We start from the raw sequence: 21,225 nt of genomic DNA, 5'->3' as shown, positions 1-21,225 counted from the left end.
TAGTGGGGCGCAGAGACTAGGGTTAGTACCTACCACTTTCTTTCTGCTGCTACTTGTTCTTTAGTTCCCCACCGCTATCCCCACCGCCCCCCGGTACCTTCCTTCTGAGTGGCGTCCTCTGCTCCAGTGTGGGTTCCTCCATGGGCCTCAGGTTTTTTTGTGGGTGTATCTGCTGTGCCGTGGCCTTATCCACAAGCCACAGTCGCTTCGACCTTGAACTTCATTTACAGTCTTCCGGTGTTTAATTTCACCATTGCAGAAGTTAAGAAAGCTCACACTGTGAAACAAGAAGCTTCTGGTCATTTGTTTCAAACTGCAGTTTTATATAGTCAGTTCCTGTAGTTTGTTTGAATATAAGCAATAGAATTCATAAACAGGTTTATTTATTGCTGGTTAATTTTGCTTCTTTACTATTAACTCGATGCCTGCTGAATTATGATCATGTCTTTGTGTGTTACTTTGTTTAGGAAGTTTTGTATCTTGAATAGTATTCCTATTGTTGGTATCTCAAGAGAATGGATGTAAGTCTTCATGCAAGTCTGTTTCTAAGAGTTACAACTACTTTCTTTTTACAGTGTCGAGATTCTGTTGTGGGCTGTAACCAAAATGCAACATAAAAGTTGACAAAGAGCTTTTAGTTTAAATGGGGTCCACAGTAGTAAGCTTATAGTAGGAATAAATGGGTTCTGTACATAGAGGAACTGTTCCTGCTTCTGGATGGTATGTCTGCATTTTATATGCAGGTCAGCAGTGTGAATAAACTAAGTTTTAAAGTGAAAACTTATATTCTTAAAATAGCATTGTGAAAGCCAAAATGCCAGTTAACGTAGAAGGCATTAGAAAATTGGAGGGTTGCCCAAGCATTTTGGGTAATTCAGATCTAGTTAGTTATATTTTTTTAGTCAGAATGAATAATAGCAGAATCATTTCATTCATGATTCCAGTCTGAAAGTACTACATGTGCTGCAAACAATTTGGATATATCCACTCTTTTCAGAGTACAGAAAAATACTCAGAGATAGTAAATCAGTATTATACCAGTGTAGAAAAGTACAAAATTATTTTATTTAAAAATTTTCACCACTCTTGCTGATACTAGTTTTGTGCTTTCTCATTCTGACATTTAAGAATGATATGCTGAAATGGAAAAGCAAAGAGAGTTCATTGCAAGAGATCAAACTCAGAAATTTTAAATTATAAATCATTGAGTACTCTTAATTTAATGCCTAAAAATTGTACTCTTTTGCTTGAGGATCTCACTCTTTCTAAAAGCCAGAATTTTGTGTATGTAAATGCATCAGGGTTGTCATCAAGGTAAAAATAATGGGTTATGATGTCCTTGCTCTACTGATGTGCTCAAAAAGTTGTAATTCAGCCCTGAACTGTAAGTTTCAGTAAATGCTAGCATAATAAGCATCCTAAACAAAAGCCCTCTGTCTTGTTGATTAAAAGCAACTAGGACAAGATGTGCAGATGTTTGAGGTTCTAAATATACAGCCCAGTTGATACTGGATATTTGAAAAGTTCTCAGGCAGGTTAACCAGCTGTGAGAGAGCAAGTGTACCCTCACTCTATTTTACATTTGTAAGATACATGAGCACACATGCTTCTGTAAGCTGAAATGGAAAATACAGGTTTCATTTATGTCATCTGCAAATACTGCTCTGTTTTGGGCTGTTTTGCACTGTCATATTTGTATCTTGTTTTGAGTTTACTTTTTAGGTCATTAACAGAAGTGAAATTCTGTTAATGAAGTTTAACTTCAAAAGGGCCCATTTCAGATTTGTACTACACTTTCTAACTACCACTGTGTGACTGTATCCTTGCAGTATATATCTTGCATATTTTTTTTGAAGTGAAAGATAAGTAATTTATGCTTTAATTTGCTTTTAGAACCTGTAGAACTCATTACCTCTTCAGAAGACGGTGCAAAAATAAATCTTAGAGAAGGATTGTACAAGAGTGTATATATGCTATCCATTTTATAGAGGAAGTAGTTGAAAGCTGAAAAAATAATATGCCTGTTGCAGATGGAAGAAAAAGTTTTGTGTGTTCCTGGCTCACAGACCTGTGCTTAATCACCCATTTCATTTTCATTTATTTGGGTTAATTATCGGCAAGATGGGCCACACATCAGTTGTTATGCTACTAAATTGGCTTTGAAAGAGTTACGCAGATCATAGCAGAAAAAAATGATCCATACAGTTGTTCATCCCAAGTTTAATATCTGTGTATTAATAACTCTATAATGCCTATTATTCATTCATTCACTTATATTTTACAGATTATTGCTCAGTTGTAACACTTGTGGACCCATCAAATGTGAAGTTAACGTGCACTCTTTTTAATGGAAATCCAGATTCCCTACCAAAAATTTACAAAGTTGGAGATATTGTTCGATTTCATAGAATAAAGGTATGTCCTAAGATGTGGGGGGTTTATGTGCTTGCTTTTTTGCAGTGAGAGGACTGTAGGAATAATTTAATTCTTCATGTACTAAAATGAACATGTGGAGACATTGGACAAAGCAGTTGATTAAAAAACCAGATATGGTTATGGTATGGACCAAAACCAGAAATAAACTATCAAATTTTTTAAACAATGGAGCACTAAGCTGATACCTCTTCAAAAAAGTGTTAGATGTAGTTATGACAACTCCAGAACAGCTTTTTTGCTTCTTTTCATATTTGTTAACCTAGTTGACAGAAATCACGTGGTAATACTTCTAGATGAACAGAATGTAGCTGACATAAATATGCACAATTTATTCCTCTTCAAACAAATAGAATTAAGCGATTACTTTAGAGCTTCTGTTGTGGATCAGTTTAGATCAGCTAGAGAGTTAATCAAGGTAATATGATAGATATGGGGTTGTTGGTGTGCAATATGATCTAGCTGCTACTGTGAGGTTTTCCTGCCTTACCCTGTATTTATCTGTATCAAAGGCTATGAAGGAAAGAGTGTTTATAGCTTTGGTACTGCTTGTGCTGGAAGTTTTTCTTATGCCTGCTGCAACTCTGTAGGGAAGAGGAACCACACTGCAGAGACTGAAGGGAAGGATTGAAATGCTGGACCATACTTTAAGAGGTGCAGAATAGTACCAAAGACACGATTTTATTATGTTACATATTAATTTGCAGGATAACCATACATAATTATATATTTTACTTTTGCTTAAAATAATTATAGCAGAAATGAGTAAATGTCCTGAAAGAGGCCAGCTGAAATAACAATTTGCATATTTGAACATGCTTGAGAGGTCTAGGAAAGTTAGGCTTGTAGAAAAGGATAATGAAAAGGATAAAGATCAGTAGTACTAAGCATGTACATTTTGATATGCTGTAGCAGGATAACAAAGTTAAACCCTTGACAAGGAATGTAAAAAGTGGTAAGCGTTATGCAGTAATTGAGGTTTGTACCTCTGCTGTTATTAAGAAAGAACTTGTTAAGATTCAGAAAAAGTCTTCAGTTATTCACATATGTTATAAATATTTACAGTTGAGAGAGAAATTAGCTAACCTATTCTAACTTAGTGTAAAGCTTCCTTAAAGTCATCTTTATGTATAATTAGAGTGGAATGAAACTATATTTAGATTTTGAAGCTTGTGTTTGCTAATCAGTACCTGAGATACGTTGTTAATCTTAGAAGTTCATTGATTTGACATCAGATGGAAAAGTCTTAAGCTAAATTTTACATATTCTCTGAATCCAGCAGAGTGAGTATCACACAGACATACTCATTTCTGAAATTCAGTGGAGGTAGAAACATGTTTATTGCTTCTGAAATCAAAATACATATTTTCTAATATATGTGTGAAAAAGGAGAAGGTAGAAAGAAGCCTGATAAAAATAAGAGTTGAAAAGTTGCACGTCTGAGGTAGGTTAATATTGGAATTTTGGGGTTTTTTGAGATGTGGAAGTACAGATTAAAAAAAAAACAAGACCACTGTCAGGGAAGGTGTATGCATCCTCTTTTATTCAAACATAATTGTGTCTCAGCCCCTCTATCTTTAATATAAATTTACTAAGGAAGCATTGATACAGCACATGTAAGGAACCTCACCATTCTTCTGACTTGGCATCAAATTTTTGAGATCATTTTAAAATCCTTATCAATTGACACTTCATTGTCCAAGGTGATGTTTCAGTATTTAAAGATCGGGACTGTTAATTCCCTCCCCACATACACTATTTTTTTTCATCACAGGTGAGCTGTTTTAAGTGGTTTCCAGCTGTAGCTGACCTCCAGCTGCTCACAGTCCATATCTCCTCAGATGCATAAGCTGACAGCTTGTTTGATTACTTTCTAAGTTAGAATGATCTAGAGACACTAAGGTGTCTTTTCTGGATGGGAATGTTTCGACTACCCCAGGCTAATAGTTTCTTTGGAAGTTTTCATATCTGATCTGAGCAGGTAAAAATCTGACATAGAAGCCTGGTGTCAACTTCTGGGAATGAACTGGGGGGGTGACCTCTTCCTCTCATTCACCTACAACCAGCATAGTATGTGTGATTGCTGTGCAACAGTTTTCAATTAAAAAAAAAATCAACTCTAATTAGAGTTTTAATTACACTTCTGCAGTTCCTCCTTCAGTCTCTTCTCCTTTTGTCTTCAGGCCTTATCACCTTCTCTTTTGCTGAATGGAAAGCAGTTGTGAGTAACAGAGGCCATAGTCTGTCAGAGCTGCGCTTACCAATGAGGACAGATATACATAGTCCTTACCGGTGTGGATTCAGGTTTCCCTGTCCCAGATATGCTTTTAAGAGACTTCCAAGAAGTTGACGCTGATAGCAAACACATTTTAAAAATGACTGCTCCCAGCTACAGTCTCAGCTGCTGATGAATAACTTCTCTTCATAGTAATACAGGTGTTGGTAAGGTCTGATAGTTCAGAGCTAATAAAAACTTAATGGAAAGGATTTATTGGGATTACTCTGGGTAGGGAATAATTTTATTTGCTCAGTATTTGTTGCAGAGAATGCAAATTTTAGGTGTCTTTGTAGCAGAACTGAAAGACTACCCAGTTTCACATTTCTGTTAATATTTCTTGAAGTGCATTTTTATTACTTCTGTGATTCATGAGAAATCATCATAAGTACTTAGTGATTTGCTGTACTTTATTTGGGCCTTCAACCACAGTCAGTGCTCTGCAGAGATGGCAGTGGGGAGGATCCCCCTACCCCCCAGTATAAAAGCTAAGCCTGTGATCTAATTGTCTAGCTTTCCTCTATCTTCATGGCAAAGAAGGAGTTATCTCAAGTGGAATTTTCTTGGAACTTTTTTTTATGGTTCAATGTGGATGCTCTTAATATCTTAGGTTATCTTAATGCCTAATGTTTAAATTGTTAATGAGAGGGAAGAGGCAACCTGCTGGTACTGACCAATACTGCAGTATTTTATCCTCACTTGACTTGGGAGTTTTGGTGTGTATTCTGCCTTTCTTGTATTATTCAAACTCTGCCATGATGATAGAATTGTTAATTCCCTCACTGGCTTTTCTCTAGTATTCCTTATTACCTCTGAGTGATTCACAAACAAGAATCTATTTCCTCACTTCCAGTGAAGTGAATTGGTATTTGATTTCCATTTTAATGTTTGAGAATTGGAGAAAAGTGAAGCGCATTCTTATTTAGGTGTTCATCTTGTTCAGCATTCTCTAGTTGTCTGGTACAGCCACTGTCTAGGATCTGGTTTGGTGGGTCTCTTTGTCCAACTACACAGCATTATAGAGCTGCGTGATGCATGTGGGACGCTTGGAGAATGAAGACCAAAGGAGTGATTGCTTATTATAAACCTTACTTATATGACTTCCTCAGCATAATGCAATTACAAAGTCTTAATTCCCTAGCTTTTTGTCATAGTATTCTTGATACTATTCTGCGCTGTTACTTTTGTGCCTTAACAACTTCTGTACATAGGCTCCAGTTGCTGTAACAAATGTAGTAGGAGTCTTAAAGTTGACAGCTTCTATGTAACACAGCACTAATTCATCACCACTGCACTTCTCAAGTCATGCAGTGAATAGGAAAATGTCCTGTAGAAAAATAGGGTAATGGAATTGGGGTATCGTAATATAAATGCACCATGAGCTGAACTGTATTTGCACAGAAAGCAGTAACTGTGTCATCTAACTTTGGAATAATTATGGTTTATAATTCTAGTGTTTTAGCTTTGTGGTTAGATGTGGCATCCTAGATATTTATAATCACAAAATGGAGAAAAACAGGAACAAAAAAACAAATTCCTTGCATGCTATCAGTTGCGTATCCATCTGGTTCAAACTCTTTAGATTTACAATATAAATGCATTGCTGCTTTGAGCAAAAGTACTTTATAGCCATGATAGAGATGGTTATTCCATCTGTAGGTCAGTCAGTTGATAAGATGTATATTTTGCTAGTGATTTTCTAAGCTGTTTGCCTGTCCACAGAGGACTGGGAATATGAATATCAAGAGTATAAAGCATGGCTTCATAAAAACATAGACGGAACAATCACACTCCCTTTTTTGTTATCCTTACTAGTTCTGTCCCATCTCTCTTCTTGTGAATGACTCTCCTTAACCTAGTAATACTTAACATAGCATTTGTTCCACTAGGTTACCTACTCTGATCTTTAAACCAGTCTGCCATTATTTCTTGGAGCAGTCTTACTTCTGCATTTTGCTAGTGGTTTCCTTTTCTCTGTGTATTCCCTGCTTTAGTTTCATACAATTTGTCCCATGAAAGTTGATTCCTTATCTTTCTTTCTGCTCGATGCACTATGGAAGGCACTGAAAGAAAGACGGGAGAAGTATCTGCTCACTTCTTATTCCTAGGCAGCTCTGGCCATAGCTGTCATGTTGTTAAGGATGAGGGGGAAAAGTCTGGAGCTTAGATAACATATTGAGCGAACATTAAACTTTGGCAGAATTTAGCTGCCAGACTCTTAGCATCCTCTGAGTAAATGTGGTCCAAATATATAAACTAGGCCAAAGTTAGGTTTGAGACTTTTTGCTAAAAAAGATGTCAAAGAACATGTTGCCCGCAGCACTGCAATCCTGTTTTCAAATTCTTGCTCTGAAGAGTGGAAGTAATTACAGTTTTCTTAGCAAACAAGTATGAGATTATTTTTAACACAGAGAAACCAAAGTTTTTCTCATAAATATCAGTACTACATTGCTTTTGGCTTCCCTTCAGAAATTATGTAAGGCATGTACTCACTTTGAAGTTCTGATGGAATTTAAATTAAAAACAAGTATTTGTCCTATAGTAAATAATTTCAGGAAATATTGACTGTAGGCAGTGATAGAGTTTTTTCGTAATTCGAAGTCGTAGAATTTTGCATGTTTGTTTTCTGAAATTTTCAACTAAGTACTTTTGGTCAAGTTTCCTGATCATGTCTTAAATATGTAGGAAATATTCCAAAATGGTCATTTTTTACTTTACTATAATTTTCTCAAATATACTGTGCCACTTTCTCTGAGGAATACTTCTAAAGCAGTAGCACAGTGCCTGCTAGTTTTTCTAAATTATTATCAAAACTGAGATTATTTCAACTAGTTTAAATATACATACTTTCTGCATACAATATTTTTCCCAGAAAATAGTTATAATATGTTCAGGTGAACTGGTAAATTAAATGTACGATGTACAATTCCATTGCTGCAGACGTTTCTGATAATCTTATTTTGCAGACAACAATTCTTAGGAACAGTGGAGGATAAGCTATAATTTATGATCTTAATATCGAGATGTATTTTTCATGTCTTCATAAAAATTCATTTTACTTCCATAGACTAGCCTTGTTAACTTTCTTTTGGAAGGTGCCTGCAGATAGTTTTTGTAGTTTAGTTTTCCTGTTGTTATACTTAAACATGTTCAAAACGGTTTCATTCATATCAGGACAGAGATTATCTACTAACTTACTTCAAATTGATTCTCTATTTCATTATTACCTGTCTGCTATATTACATGTACATGTACACTAGGATTACCTTACTAAAATACAAGAAAATATAATCAGCATACCATATCTTCCAAACTTGTTTAGACTGCAATTTACTTTACTTAACTTGGAAAAACATTTACAAAATATAAGGAAATGTGCCAAATGTATTCAGGTATTTTTTTGAAGAAAACTCTTCATATAAACAACATCAGTGACAATCATCAAAAATTTTACAAAGAAATTAATCTCTGGATCTGTTAAGGCTCATGTTGTCTAGCATGTTTTTGAGCAATAAGTTATTAAATTAGTAACAATTTTAACAAAACACAGTATTCTGGGGATATCGGAGTATTTGTCTGTTTGCACGTTCTGTTATGGGCTGTGTATATCATTCAAATGCTTGATCTGCAACTATGTTTTAGCTTGGAAGTATGTCTTCAGTGTTCACAATGGTTTTTTTACCCTTCCATCCCATCCCACCCTTGTGCACTGCATGCCACTCAGAATGGAAAGCAAGATTTCCTGTTTCCAGATCAGTTTTAAAAATGTAGGCTTCCAGATTGTAGAACTGAAGTCGTTCTCATGTTGCTGAGTCTGGAGAGGGCTAGTGAGAAACATCTCCAAAAGTCTCACTCTAACTTTTAGCCTCTTCTAAGCCCTGTGCAAATCCTAATAAAGCTCAAGAGTTTCAGCAGCAGTGGAGCAGGGACAAATTAAGGGAATTAGTTATTAATATCCTTGTAGGTGATGCTGGACATAAAATGTATTGTATTCTTCAGTGGCAACAGTCTGAGATGGACAAATCATCATAAATCCAGGACTTTGATTTTACTCTAAGTCCATAACACAAAGGAGTGACTCCCATTTAATAGGCCATTTAGGAATGAAATTGCTGAGCCCTAAAAGACTCCAGGACAATTCTTCTGGGATTTTTTTTTTTAAGCTGGTTTGAGGCATATAAACATAATTTCTTAACAAGACACCTCAACCTGCTTTTGCTTTGTTTCTTGTTTAAAGTGTCAGAACCACTGATAAGGTAGTAGCATTTAACAGGAGAAAGCAACTTTTGTTTATAACTTGTCACTGCTCAAATGGCAAGCAATACTTACAGGGTGTTTCCAAGTTTTAAAAGCTCTGTGGTTCAGCTCAGACAGGTCTGAAAAACATGCCATCTTGGACCAGTGACCCCTAGATGCCATTCCATTCTGTGTTGGCTACCTGTGAAGCCAAAACCAGAAAAGAAAGAATCCAAGGAAATAGGCTAAAGAGGCATCTAAGTGAACTAAATTTTTCTGCCTTGACACAACAGAAAGCCTATGTTTTATTTGTTTGTGTTTTTCATCAAGTATCTGCTTCAGCTATCTTAGACCATTTTTCAAGTTAAAGTGCAGTGATCTGTCTCTAAAACTTTGTGTAAGGTGGTGAGTGAATGGGGAGAATTGAAGGGCATCCCTTTGTGACTTGGAACCCCCATTCCCTAGCGTAAGGTAAATTTTTAATCCGTCTTCTAGAAAGAAATCCCTTTTTGTAGCCATCATTTATAAGAACAAATTAGAAGAGTGTGTGGCACCTAGTATATTGTGTTCTTTTGTACTATTGCAAGGGATATTTGGATGGGGTTTCACTTGAAATATAATCCATGGGTAGGTATTTCCCCCACATTCCTACAGATATTTTTAAACATTCTATACAATCAAAATATTTAGTAATCAGTGATGGGTAGCCTTATGGATCTAGAGATGATAGGACTTAGTATGGCAAAGGGGGTGTTTCCAAGGATTGCTATGGACTAAGAGAGTCGTATGTTATTGAAAGAGGTTACCTGGGGAGGTTCTGGAATCTCCATGCTTGGAATTTTTCAAGGCTCAACTAGCCAAAGCCCTGTGACCCAGTGCTGACAACAGCCCTGACCTGAGGAAGAGGTGGGACTTCATGATCTCCTGAGGTCCCTGCCAACCAAAGTTCCTGTGGTTCTGTGGTTGGGCCATACCCTTCTAGTACTTGGACAGTATCCCTTTTCAGTACAGCCATTTATAAACCTCTCTATATATTCATAAAGCTTTTTGTTCCTGGAGGCTTGTGATCAGAATCTGTGTTTGAGAAGGAGGGGATTTTTTTTTTTGTCACTTCTTATCTGCATATAAGGTATCTTGCTTCTGTGTCAACTGAACCCTATCTCACAGAGTGGCATGTGCTTATATACATGCGTTTAACTGAGGGGAATACAGTGCTCACCACAGTAACTACAAATCTTGTGAATATATTCCCTGTAGAAAATTTTGCACTCTTTCTTTCCTTTTCACTAGCATCTCACATATACTACATTTCTGCAGTTAAGGGAAGACTGGGTAGCAGCATGTGAACATTGATCCATTATTTTTTTGTCAACCATGAATCACAGATATAAGTTTTTGACTTCTGCTTAGGTAAAAGATACCTTACAATAAGGTCTTCAGCTGAATGTATACTCAAATTGCAATAGAAGTTTGGACAGTGCATTTCAGGCAATATAATATTTCAAGTAAAAAAAAAAAAACCACAACATAACTTGAAATCATTTTATATGTATAAATGATAATCAGGTTTTAAGCTTAATGCACTCATGTTTCAAAACGCTATCTTGAATTCCTGATCTTTCCACAAATCAATAGTTAAATTTTAGGAAATCTTCCTTCTCAGTATTAGAACATGTATATGTTTTACAAGGCATTTTTTCAATATTCTAAGATGATCTGTGACTCCAGTGGTTTCATAAATAGTCCTTTTGCTTCTGCAATTTAACAATCAGTTTTGATGGAAAACTACCTTGGAGATGCTATTATTCCAGCTTTATCCACTACTTACTTTCGCACTTTTCTCTTCCATTGAGTGAGGTGAATAACATCAGCTTCAGTTTAAAAAAAAAAAAAATCAGGTGGTTTTTGTTGCTGCAAATCTATTCATAAATATTTCAAGATTAGCTTCTTTTCAATAAGCATACTCAGGATAGAGTTGTACCCCATATGAATTGCTAGAGTTTATTGTCCATGCAGTTTGTTGAGGTGACATTTCACCTTTTAGTTTATAAAAACTATGCCAAAGACTCCCACAATATATACAAGCATTTACTTGCCTCCTTAGAACAAGCCAAGCACATTATATCTACTCATTGTTTGTCTCAGAAGACATCCTTGTTTAGAAACCGTTATTTATTTAATATTTAAAATTTTCAGGGAATTTTTAAAGTGCTCGCCATCTGCCCCCCTTCCCTGTTCTCCCTGCCCCAATTTTTTAGAAAATCCCCAAGGTATCTAGAAATGACAGAAAATCTGCTGAGGGGGAATTGTCATCATATACAAAAGTCTCAGATTAGCTCTTTTCCCTAAGTTTAATTCAATTTCAAAATCGTTTGTGTGTGGAAAACATAACTAGTTTACAGTATCACTGCTTAACTTGATCTGAGATCTCCTTAGAGTGCCATAATGAAACAACATTTGCCCATGGATTTTGTTCATTTTACACTCCAGTGATTCCTCATAGCTTTAGCAATTATTTGTTTTTAAAGGACAATCATGGCGAATTTCTGTTGACAGTCATCTGTTCTGTGGGTCTGACATAAGTAATTTTCCAGCTATGAAATATTTTGTTCTGTAACCCTTTCCACATTTACTTTTCTTGTTTGTTTTGTTGTTCACTGAATAATGTTGTTGAATACTGTTTACCTTTGAGACCACTCAGTGGCTTCTCCACATACCTATACCTAAGGAAATTCAATTTTGCTTCAAGATCATTGGTAATTTTCTCATCACAGCACTTCAGGCTTCCCTTCTTACATGCTTTATTTCTTTTGTTATTTTATAACTGCCTTTCCCTACATTAAGGCTGACTTCAAATCCACTGAACGAGGGTGCTAGGAGATGTCAGGAGCACAATATGTTCAAGCACAGCCTCATGAATGCTCAAAGCACGACAAAGGATTTGGGAAACAGGGAGAATAGTCTATGGTGAAATATTAGTGGAAGCTCAGGGAGACAAAGTAGTTTCTTGAACTGGTTTCCTGAAAGGTTTAGAGCCCTCATAAATAGGCTAGAAGTCTAGGACAGAATTTTTAGTAAGAAATAAGTCAAGATAATTTCCTGATGATTCAAAAGAATTAGTGAAGAAATAAGTAGGTAAACTGGAAATTAAAACACTTCGAGAAAAACTTGACATGCCGGACAAGATACTTAAAAATGTGCTTGAAGTATCTTTTGGTAGTGGATGAATGAGTAAAAGTGATGAAAGTAAGTTTTCCTCCCCTCTGGATGTTACCTATTTTGAGAAGCTATGGAATATAGTGGCAGCAACTCAAGTAAATCTGTGTATTTGTATTCGATAATGTCTCAGTGTTACAGTGGTATTTTTCTTCCGGATCATGGGTAATGGGCATGAATTGATTATGAAACTGTATTTTCCTGATTTGTCCATTGTTTTTTCTTGTATTTTCAATATTTAAACCTAAAGGTTAAAAGACTAAAGATTTTCCGTGTTCCAATGAAGAAGAATGACGTCATGAAATGATGTGCTGCGTTGGTCAGGGAGAATGCTTAAGTAAATAAAAGTTTATCCTAGAGATGATCATTCAAGCATTTATGCATTACATCAAAGTAGCAGGGTTTAAAGACTTTCCTGTCACCAAGATTAAACTGCTTTGTTTATGAATTACCAAGAAATACTTGATTTGTGTAATTTTTAAATTTCAGGACTAAATTATTCTCAATGTTTCAGTAAAAAATGTTGCTGTTTAGAAATTTTGTCACATCTCCCAGATTCTGCACTTTTAAATCAGTAAGATTTTCAACCATTTGAAAATTGAGCATTGGGAATCCTAAAGTAGATAGTCTCACAAAAGCTATATTCAAAAGTCTTTTTGCTTTTTTGGTAAGCAAATTTTAATTGAACAGGGATGGGTCAAAACAGCTGGTTTGAGATTTCTGGATAACGAGTCATGCAGTGCCTTGATATATATATGTGAAAATATATAAGTGCAGGGAACAAGAAGACTAGACTACATCCTTGAAGGAGTGCTTCAGACTTTGAACACTGTGTTTTATACGGTAGCAGGTACGTAGCTAAATCAACAGGATACAGCGGACCTGCTGCGTGCAGGGCAGTAGACATAAGAGTAATTGTGAAAGCTGTATTCATAATTCAAGGGATGGAAGCTGGTCACTGTTTGCTTTATAGAGAAAGAAATAGCCCCTGGAACTGATATTTTCTTTTTCAGTTCCATAATATCAGGAAATGGGGCTATTGTGAGAAGCAGAAAACAGGAATCCGTAATAACTTTGCTCTGCCACCACTGTGCTGTGTGACCCCTAAAAATTAATTTCTTCCATGCCTCAGTTTCCCCATTGTAAAAGTAATCCTGGTATGTTCCCCACACAAACATTTTGAGATTTGTGAATAAAATACTCTGCCCTGATGCTGTATATTTACAAGTAGGTATTAGTCTGCCGGTTTAAAACTTTTGTGTTAGATTATATTTTCTACTTACTCACTTAGTTTTCTTGTTAATGTCACTTTTTGTTTTGTTTTGTTTTTATATTGACTCCGTTCTCCTTAGCACCAGGAACAAAAATGATCAATGGTCCATTCTTCACGGAATGTATGTCTCAGTGAAGTGCAGCCATTTTTTTTTCTTCATATTTTGTTACAGATCAAGGAATACAATGGTCAGATACAGGGAATTACCAGTGTGGGATTTGCATCTTTGACATTTGATGGAACTGTAGGTGCGCCAGTAGTTCCTCGAACCTCTAGCAAAGTGTACACTTTCATGGATGAAGAACAGAAAACAGTAGAAGAATTACGAGTTTGGGCAGCCAGTAGTCTTTCCATCTCTGGGCCAGCAGCAAAATTGTCTGATGTTCAGCCAATGCTGTTCTTTGATCTCACTTGCCAGCTAGTAGGAAAAGCAAAAGTGGATGGATCTTCTTTTCTTCTAAAGGTAGATTTATTTTTTTAAAGTAATTTTTAAGATTTATTTAGTAAGATGTGCTTCAACTTTCAATAAAACAGACGTATTTATTGATTTAAATAATGTTATGTAGATAAATATTTCAAAGTTAGGCGAATTTATGATCCTTGACCATTTTATTTCTATGAAAAAAAAAAAAAAAACACAGAAATCCCAGTTATCTTTAAAGTTGTTCATCTGTTTTATTTCTTTAGAGAGGTTTTGTAAGACCCATTGTAAGATGGATCATCATTTCACAAACATTTCTAGATAAATATCACAAGATTTCTTGAACTTGAAAAATATTGTTAGTTTTAAATTTTAACCTTGGTTTTTTAGTTAGCAGCAATTATTGCTCAGTTTTCTAGATCTGGATATAATTAATGCAGTAAGTAGCACATTCTAGAAAATGAAAGATTGGTTTATGTTATATATCTTGATGGATTTTAGGTAGCTTCTTTTAGTTATACATAAGCACTTTGGGGATCAGTGCTCACTGAAAGTACAAAATGCAAAGTGCCACACAACAGGAGAGTACTTTCCAAGGGTGATCCTTAACATCAGCTAAATAAAAAGGAGGTCTGCATAATTTTCCTGGGTTTAGCTCCAGATGTATCAGTGTGGTGTTATTCTGAAACTCCTCTGTATTTCTTTTTCTTTCTTGTGTAAGTTGATTGTTAAAATGTGAGTGATGAACAGCCTGTTATTTTCCATTTTATGACTTCATAAAATTATTTATTGGTTCTACCGTATTAAGCTGTATTGTTACAATATTTTTAGAAACAGCACACTGCATTATCCCTTCATTAAAGCAGCAAAGATTTTTTTCTTGTGCAGAACAATTCATGCACTACACAGAAGCAAACCTTGTGTCATCCTATAATATGCTTTGCAGCTGTTCCAAATATTTCCATTTAATTATCCCTTGCGAAATAGATGTCAAATACGACCCAGTAAAATTTCAGAACTTTGTGGACTGTAATTAAGTTGTTCATTAATAAGTATATGTTCAGCATTTCCTTTGCAAGGGCAGAGACAAGTTTCTTCAATTATTAATATTTCCTTACATCCTTTTCCCTGTTGTAAGATCTGAAGTCAATTTTGTCAGTTTTGTATAGTAAAGATAATGACTTGGGGGGGAAAACTTAGGGTAGACTTGGGAAGGTAAAAGTTTGAAATCAAATAACAGTAGATCAATTTTTCTTATGTTAATTCCTTTGACAGTATATTTTTTTAGTAGTATAAAATATTAAATACTTAAATCCATATTAAAATACATTAGACAAGCTTAAGAATGATAGATTAACATTGGTATGCTGTTGCTAATTTCCTCCATTTTTCATGCATGGCAAAATACCTTTCTCATACTAGAAGTTGGTCATGATAGAAGAGAAGCCTTCTTTAAAAAATTGTAGGCAGATCTCTGATTATTTTGTTGATTTGCTAAACAAAAGAAAAACCCAGATTCAATACTGGCTCAAATGGAGTGATCATTAACTATTATGTTATTCTGGTTATGTGTTTTATAATAATGATTTAAATTTATCATGTCATTCCAAGTATATCAGTTATATTAATCGTTGATTATACTATAAAATATAATTATTATTTTAGGTGTTGAGCTCATGTAACGAGTGGGAATTGCTTCAAAGACAACTAAAATTAATTTCAGTGATTTTTGTGCATCACCCGTAGCATAACTTAATATTACACTTGATAAATTAATTGGGATTTGCGCAGCACCTGAGGCTGACATGCCATAAAGACAGTATCGCTAACTTGTTAGTGCTTACCGTTTTCTGAGAATTTTGTTGTTCAAACTGATGGAGACTAAAAAACTCATACTAGAATTTATTCTGTCATTTATGCTTGTCATAAGAGTTTTACTGTTATTCTTTTCTTTCCTTCAGTCTGTAAGTTAAATTGTCTACGTTAAGCTAAGTCATACAATTAGCATGCTCTGCTGCAGAGGGAAACAGGTTTCGGTGCGTCTCTCCTATTTCAGTGTTTTGCCGACCATGGCGATCAACGGATGTCACTAACTATTCATTAGTTCCAGTCTGTTCATGACTAGTAATGGAACCATTTGCTGTTTCTTAGCCAGAATTAATTTAATCAGTGTTGGTTTTTAGACAAGTGTTGGTTTTTTAAATTAGGGCTTCTGCGTTTTTATCAATAATTTGAATAAAGAAGCTGGCAAGCTCCTGAGGTAGAGAGCTTGATCTGTTTTCATGTTTGTGCAAGTAAAATACAAACCCAGCTACTTTTCTAAGGATTCTTTTTTTCCTGTAAAGAAAGCTTACTGGCTTACAGATTCCTCCAAAAGGTGCCCTGACACTAGCCTCATTAGTTCCTCTGGCAAAGGACATTTTAAAGCTAAGTAATCATCCTTGTATCTGACAGGGAGCGTTCAGCTTATTTCAATCCATCTGTCAGATCCATCTCTTAAGAGTAGAACTACCAAAGTGTCCCAAGTAAAGCCAGTTGAAAAATAATGGGAAACTTGGCAAATTTAAGGTTCTTTGTCAAAGTGACTGAATTCATAATATATTTGCACTAAACCTACATTTCTCAAGCTCAGTTCTGGAAAAGCTTTGGTAGCTCAAGCAATGGGCAACCTCTCTTTCAAAGGTGGTTTTAAGTATTCACAGTTCAGGGTCAGAAGATAATAGGCTTTTTTTAGTCTGGCAGCATGTACCACCTCATTATCTGGGTCCTTCAGAATACACTTTTATTAGGGAACATTAATTTGATGTTATGGGTCATTTTCACTGTGAACAGTTTTCCCTTTTATCTCCTGATTTGGGATGATTATTTCAACCATGAGTTATTCTCAGTATACTTAGCTTTGCTGATTCTTAGATCTTTTCCTGTGGGTCCTTTTGATCCACAGCAGTTAAGCATAAGGGGTAGAAACCCTTTAAAAATTAAGCTTTGGTGTCTTTTTCTCCTCCCCCTCTGCAGTGCCTAACTCATGGGACAAAATACCTTGGTATCACAAACTGTCTCAAAATTAGTGTCTGTTGAACCTATATGCATGAAATCCTATGAAATGCAGCATTTCAGTCTTAGAGTCCAAATGCCTCTAGATTTTTCTTTTTCTATGATAGTATTTCAGAACATTATTTCTATTGTCTTTGAGAAAAGTATATCTTCAGGAACTCAGGAAACCATAGTTTACAGAATATATCGTAAGCAGCTATCACTGAAATGTTAATGTTTGATTTAAGTAGTAAGATTTTGGTTCCAAAGTGCTAAGTCTGTTGGTAATCTTACTTTTTCACAATAACTTTGATAGCTCAAAAATAACTCTGTTGATATTTCAATATCGAAGTGTATCAAGAACTTAGCTTTAGGAAAACAATTTTAGAATCCTTGTTATTAGGTATACGTTAAATACAGATGTTTTTCTGATACTTTCTGGATAACTAGCAGTGCACATTGATGTAGATCATCAGTAATTAAGGAGTATATGCTGTGTACTCAGTCTTCACATACTGTAGCTGGAATGGTTAAAAACTGTCAGGATTAAAAATTAAGTATAGACAGTTCTGCATATGGTGAATTCTTAGAGTTGTAACTGCTGAATAAACAGTTGAGGTTTTGCTAGCGCTGATTTTTTTAAAATATTAACAAATCCCAGGTATTAACATTTCATCATATTCTCTATAGAGGTTATTTTATCATCTATAAGGAATATGAATTTTAAAAAAAAGATAAAATCTAATTTACATAATTTAAATACTTTAAGACTGAGACTCCCAATTAAGATTTCTTATTGTTATCAATTTTCAATCAAACAACAAATCTATTTAAAAAAAAAAAAAGTTATTTAAAATCTTAAAGTATTGTGAGCACATTGAAATAGTTCATTTGATTGCAGGTATGGGATGGCACAAAATGTCCTTACCCAACATGGAAGGTGCCTGTGGAAGCAAGAGACCTGGAAGGAGAAAAAGTTGTTCTTCATCAGCTGCAAAATCTGACAGTGGACATTCTAGTCTATGATAACCATGTGCAATTGGCAAAATCACTTAAGGTAATACAGTTTGGTATTTCTAACTCTAGTTTTGTGGCCTATATGCTGCCTAGAACTCACTGCAGAGAATGTGACAATTCAGTCCCGCTGTTAGTTAGTTTCAAATGCTTCTCTTTATCTTTCACTGTATTTCCCATACCTTCTATTTGAATGCAAAACACCTTTAACATGTGTAAAACAGCCTCATTACACTAAAATTGCCATGAAAAAAATTCTTCCAATTAAGCAGTTCTTTCCAGACACTCTTATATCATATATAATCCTGTGAAAATAATGCACTCAGAAAATGTATTCTGTGCTTCAGAATTATTTTTAAATGGTATAAAGTAGGGTTAAACTTGTAGTCCCATTAAAGGCCTGTAATTCTAAAGTCAATAAAAGGTTTTCTGTTCTATAAACTTCTGCAATTTGCAGTGCAATCTTCATTTAGTGGGTCAGTAATGTTGATTACGCTTAGATAGAGAAAGCAACAACATAATTAAACATTTGATCTTCAGCAATACTGCCATCTTGCTTCTGAATATAGTAAATTAGCAAAGAATAACAGAATCACAGAATGGTAGGGGTTGGAAGGGACCTCTGAAGATCATCCCGTCCAACCCCCCTGCTTGAGCAGGGACACCCAGAGCAGGGGGCACAGGAACACGACCAGGCAGGTTTTGAATGTCTCCAGGGAAGGAGACTCCACAGCCTCCCTGGGCAGCCTCTTCCACTGCTCTGGCACCCTCACAGGAAAGAAGTTTTTCCTCATATTCAGGTGGAATTTCCTGTGCTCCAACTTGTGCCCATTGCCCCTTGTCCTGTCATTGGGCACCACTGAAAAGAGTCTGGCCCCATCCTCTTGACACCCACCCTTTAGATATTTATAAGCACTGATAAGATCCCCCCTCAGCCTTCTCTTGTCCAGGCTGAACAAACCCAGTTCTCTCAGCCTTTCCTCATAAGGGAGATGATCCAGTCCCCTGATCATCTTGGTAGCTCTCTGCTAGACATCTTTTGGTTTTTGCCTTGCCCTCTATACCCAAGTATCATATTTAAGGAATTGTTTACCAGAAAATAAAGATAAGTGATAGCCATTTGTTAGGATGGGGCTATCAGCAGAGATGAAATCAATTTGATATATTTAATGCCCATTCATAAATAAGTGACAGATAGCAAAATGGCTTGCCTACTCACAGAAATACTTCATTACTTGCAAGTTCTATTCCAGAATTTTTCTCTTGCTAGCTGGTGTAATATATTGATATAAATAACTGCTGATGTTCCAGTGAAGCAATAGGTTTTGAAAATTAAGGGAAAAAATGTTTTAATATTAATAAAACATAATTTCTTGAGTAGCTGATGATACTCCCTGTATTATTCTCTCCAATTTATATTCAGGAATTCCTACTGAATATGGGGTATGTGGGATGTCTTCATCAGCTCTCTCAATTTTTTTCCTTCCTGTAAGCCCTTTCTTTCTTATCTCTGAAGTGTCTGTGCCTTTGCTGGATACTGCACTGTGTAGCAGAAGCTCTAATGTCAAAGGAAACTGTTAAGAAATCTAGTTTGACCTACTGAGCAACACGGGCTGGTTTTGTCCTGGCTACGTCCAAAGTTGCAGTAGTTTCACTCACGCAAGCTGCAGTAAGTGAGATCATTTTTGAACACTGCTTTTTAGAGGTTGTCTTACTGGAGCTATTGAAGAAAAAGTGCTGATACCATAACAAACTTCAGGAAGGTTTATTAAGTTCAGGTTGCAATATGTGCAATTAATTTTATTTCACAGAATAAGGAAAATAAAATTTTGTGGGGACTCTTCCTAAAATAGAAGATTTAATAAAATGTTACTTTTTAAATACTAGTCATATCATGTCATATCATGAGAAAGTATAATTTAAATACTCTATATTAATCTGTATAATATTTTATTTAGTTTAAGGTCTTGTTATGTAAAGATTTTTTTTTTTAAATCATTTATGTAGAAGTATAAACATGGAGAGCATTTAGTGTATGCATGTGCACCTTCCCGAACGTGAGCACGAGAACAGTGGGGACAGAAACTGCACTGGATGTTTACGGTTTCAGAAACAAAAAAAGTGCACTCTTTTTCAGCCATCCCTTCTGCATTTGACAGTAGCTTAGAATTGTCTTTTTCAATGTAAATTGTTATGGAATTGTTAGGTTACACTCTCCCATGTTGTCGTGTACCGTTTGCAATGACACTTGCAGCTCTGAAATGTTTTATGTAGGAACGATCTGTTTTACACAGCCTTTATACCAAGAAGGATTTTATCTGTAGGCACATGTTCAGACAAGGAAGCTCTGAGTAAGCACTCCAGTCTAGAAAAAGCGGGTAATGTATTACAGTGAATTTTTAGCAAATCCTGGAGTACATTGTCAGGGATACTGCTGCAAGAGTTTGTTAAAAGCTCTTTGTTTGGATTGTCTGTCCAGAGAACACTGAAGATACGAGCATTCTATCCCATTTTCTGAGACAGTCAAATAGTATTTACATTCTTCAGTGGAGAGAACTTCAGTAATATTGAAGGTACACTAAAGTTGATACCGTAAATAGACTTTTCACCCCCTATATTTACTGACCTCCCTTTCCTGCTGGGTAAGACTGTGGCTTTTCAGCATTTGTTCCCTTAGCAGAACACAAAGAGAGTTTTCAGAAATCTCATCTCTGAAGTGGATTGTTTCCTGGGGCGTAAAGACACAAGCAAGAGCTACAGCTAAGCAAAGACGATGATGTTCACTGCTTTTTTTTTTTTTTTTTCCAATTTCCCTCTTCTGGCTACCTGGGGTTTCTGATTACTCTAGGAACTCCAGACCGCAACTAACTCTATATGGAGTACAGTTGCTCCCCATAGGTTGGAGTTTGCTATTCTTCAGCCTTTCTTATTCCAGTGTTTCCAGAGGTTCTCAGGATTCACTGACCTTGCCGTACAACTCAGGAATAGGTCTGTGACATGGGTTTCTCCATCTGGGGCATTATTCTAGATGGGAAGCATCAAGGTGAGTGAGCATAAGCGGTCAGTCAGTGCACAGTAGGGATCCAGACGTCCACAGATGGTTGGAGATTTCCTTACGTACTGTCATTCATTGAATATGTGGTACTGTGCATTCCTGTTATGGCTTGATGCCATCAGTTTTGTGTTGCCATGCATTTTCTGGATAGTACAATGAAAACAATTAACCCTGAGCATGCATACCAGTCCTAGTCCATAGTTTCACAGTATTTGCTTCATGTTCTGTATCTTCAGAGGCAGAATTTAAATATTTTCAGCTGTTCCTCC

The 21,225-nt window shown here is 35.8% G+C and overlaps 1 protein-coding gene across 4 annotated transcripts in view; it reads left to right on the top strand.

The window, feature by feature from the left end:
* Positions 1-21,225, top strand: part of POT1 (protection of telomeres 1) — an 80,835-nt gene that overhangs the window by 34,400 nt on the left and 25,210 nt on the right. For all 4 annotated transcript variants that reach the window (XM_075081211.1, XM_075081210.1, XM_075081214.1 and 1 more), the window contains 3 exons: positions 2,285-2,415; positions 13,606-13,896; positions 17,789-17,944. In XM_075081211.1, coding sequence (XP_074937312.1) covers positions 2,285-2,415; positions 13,606-13,896; positions 17,789-17,944 — 578 coding nt within the window. The remainder of the gene's footprint in view (positions 1-2,284; positions 2,416-13,605; positions 13,897-17,788; positions 17,945-21,225) is intronic.

The sequence above is a fragment of the Phalacrocorax aristotelis genome, chromosome 1 (assembly GCF_949628215.1).
Source record: "Phalacrocorax aristotelis chromosome 1, bGulAri2.1, whole genome shotgun sequence".
NCBI lineage: Eukaryota > Metazoa > Chordata > Aves > Suliformes > Phalacrocoracidae > Phalacrocorax > Phalacrocorax aristotelis.
Note: the sequence above shows the minus strand (reverse complement) of the source record. Positions and strands in the feature narration are given on the sequence as shown.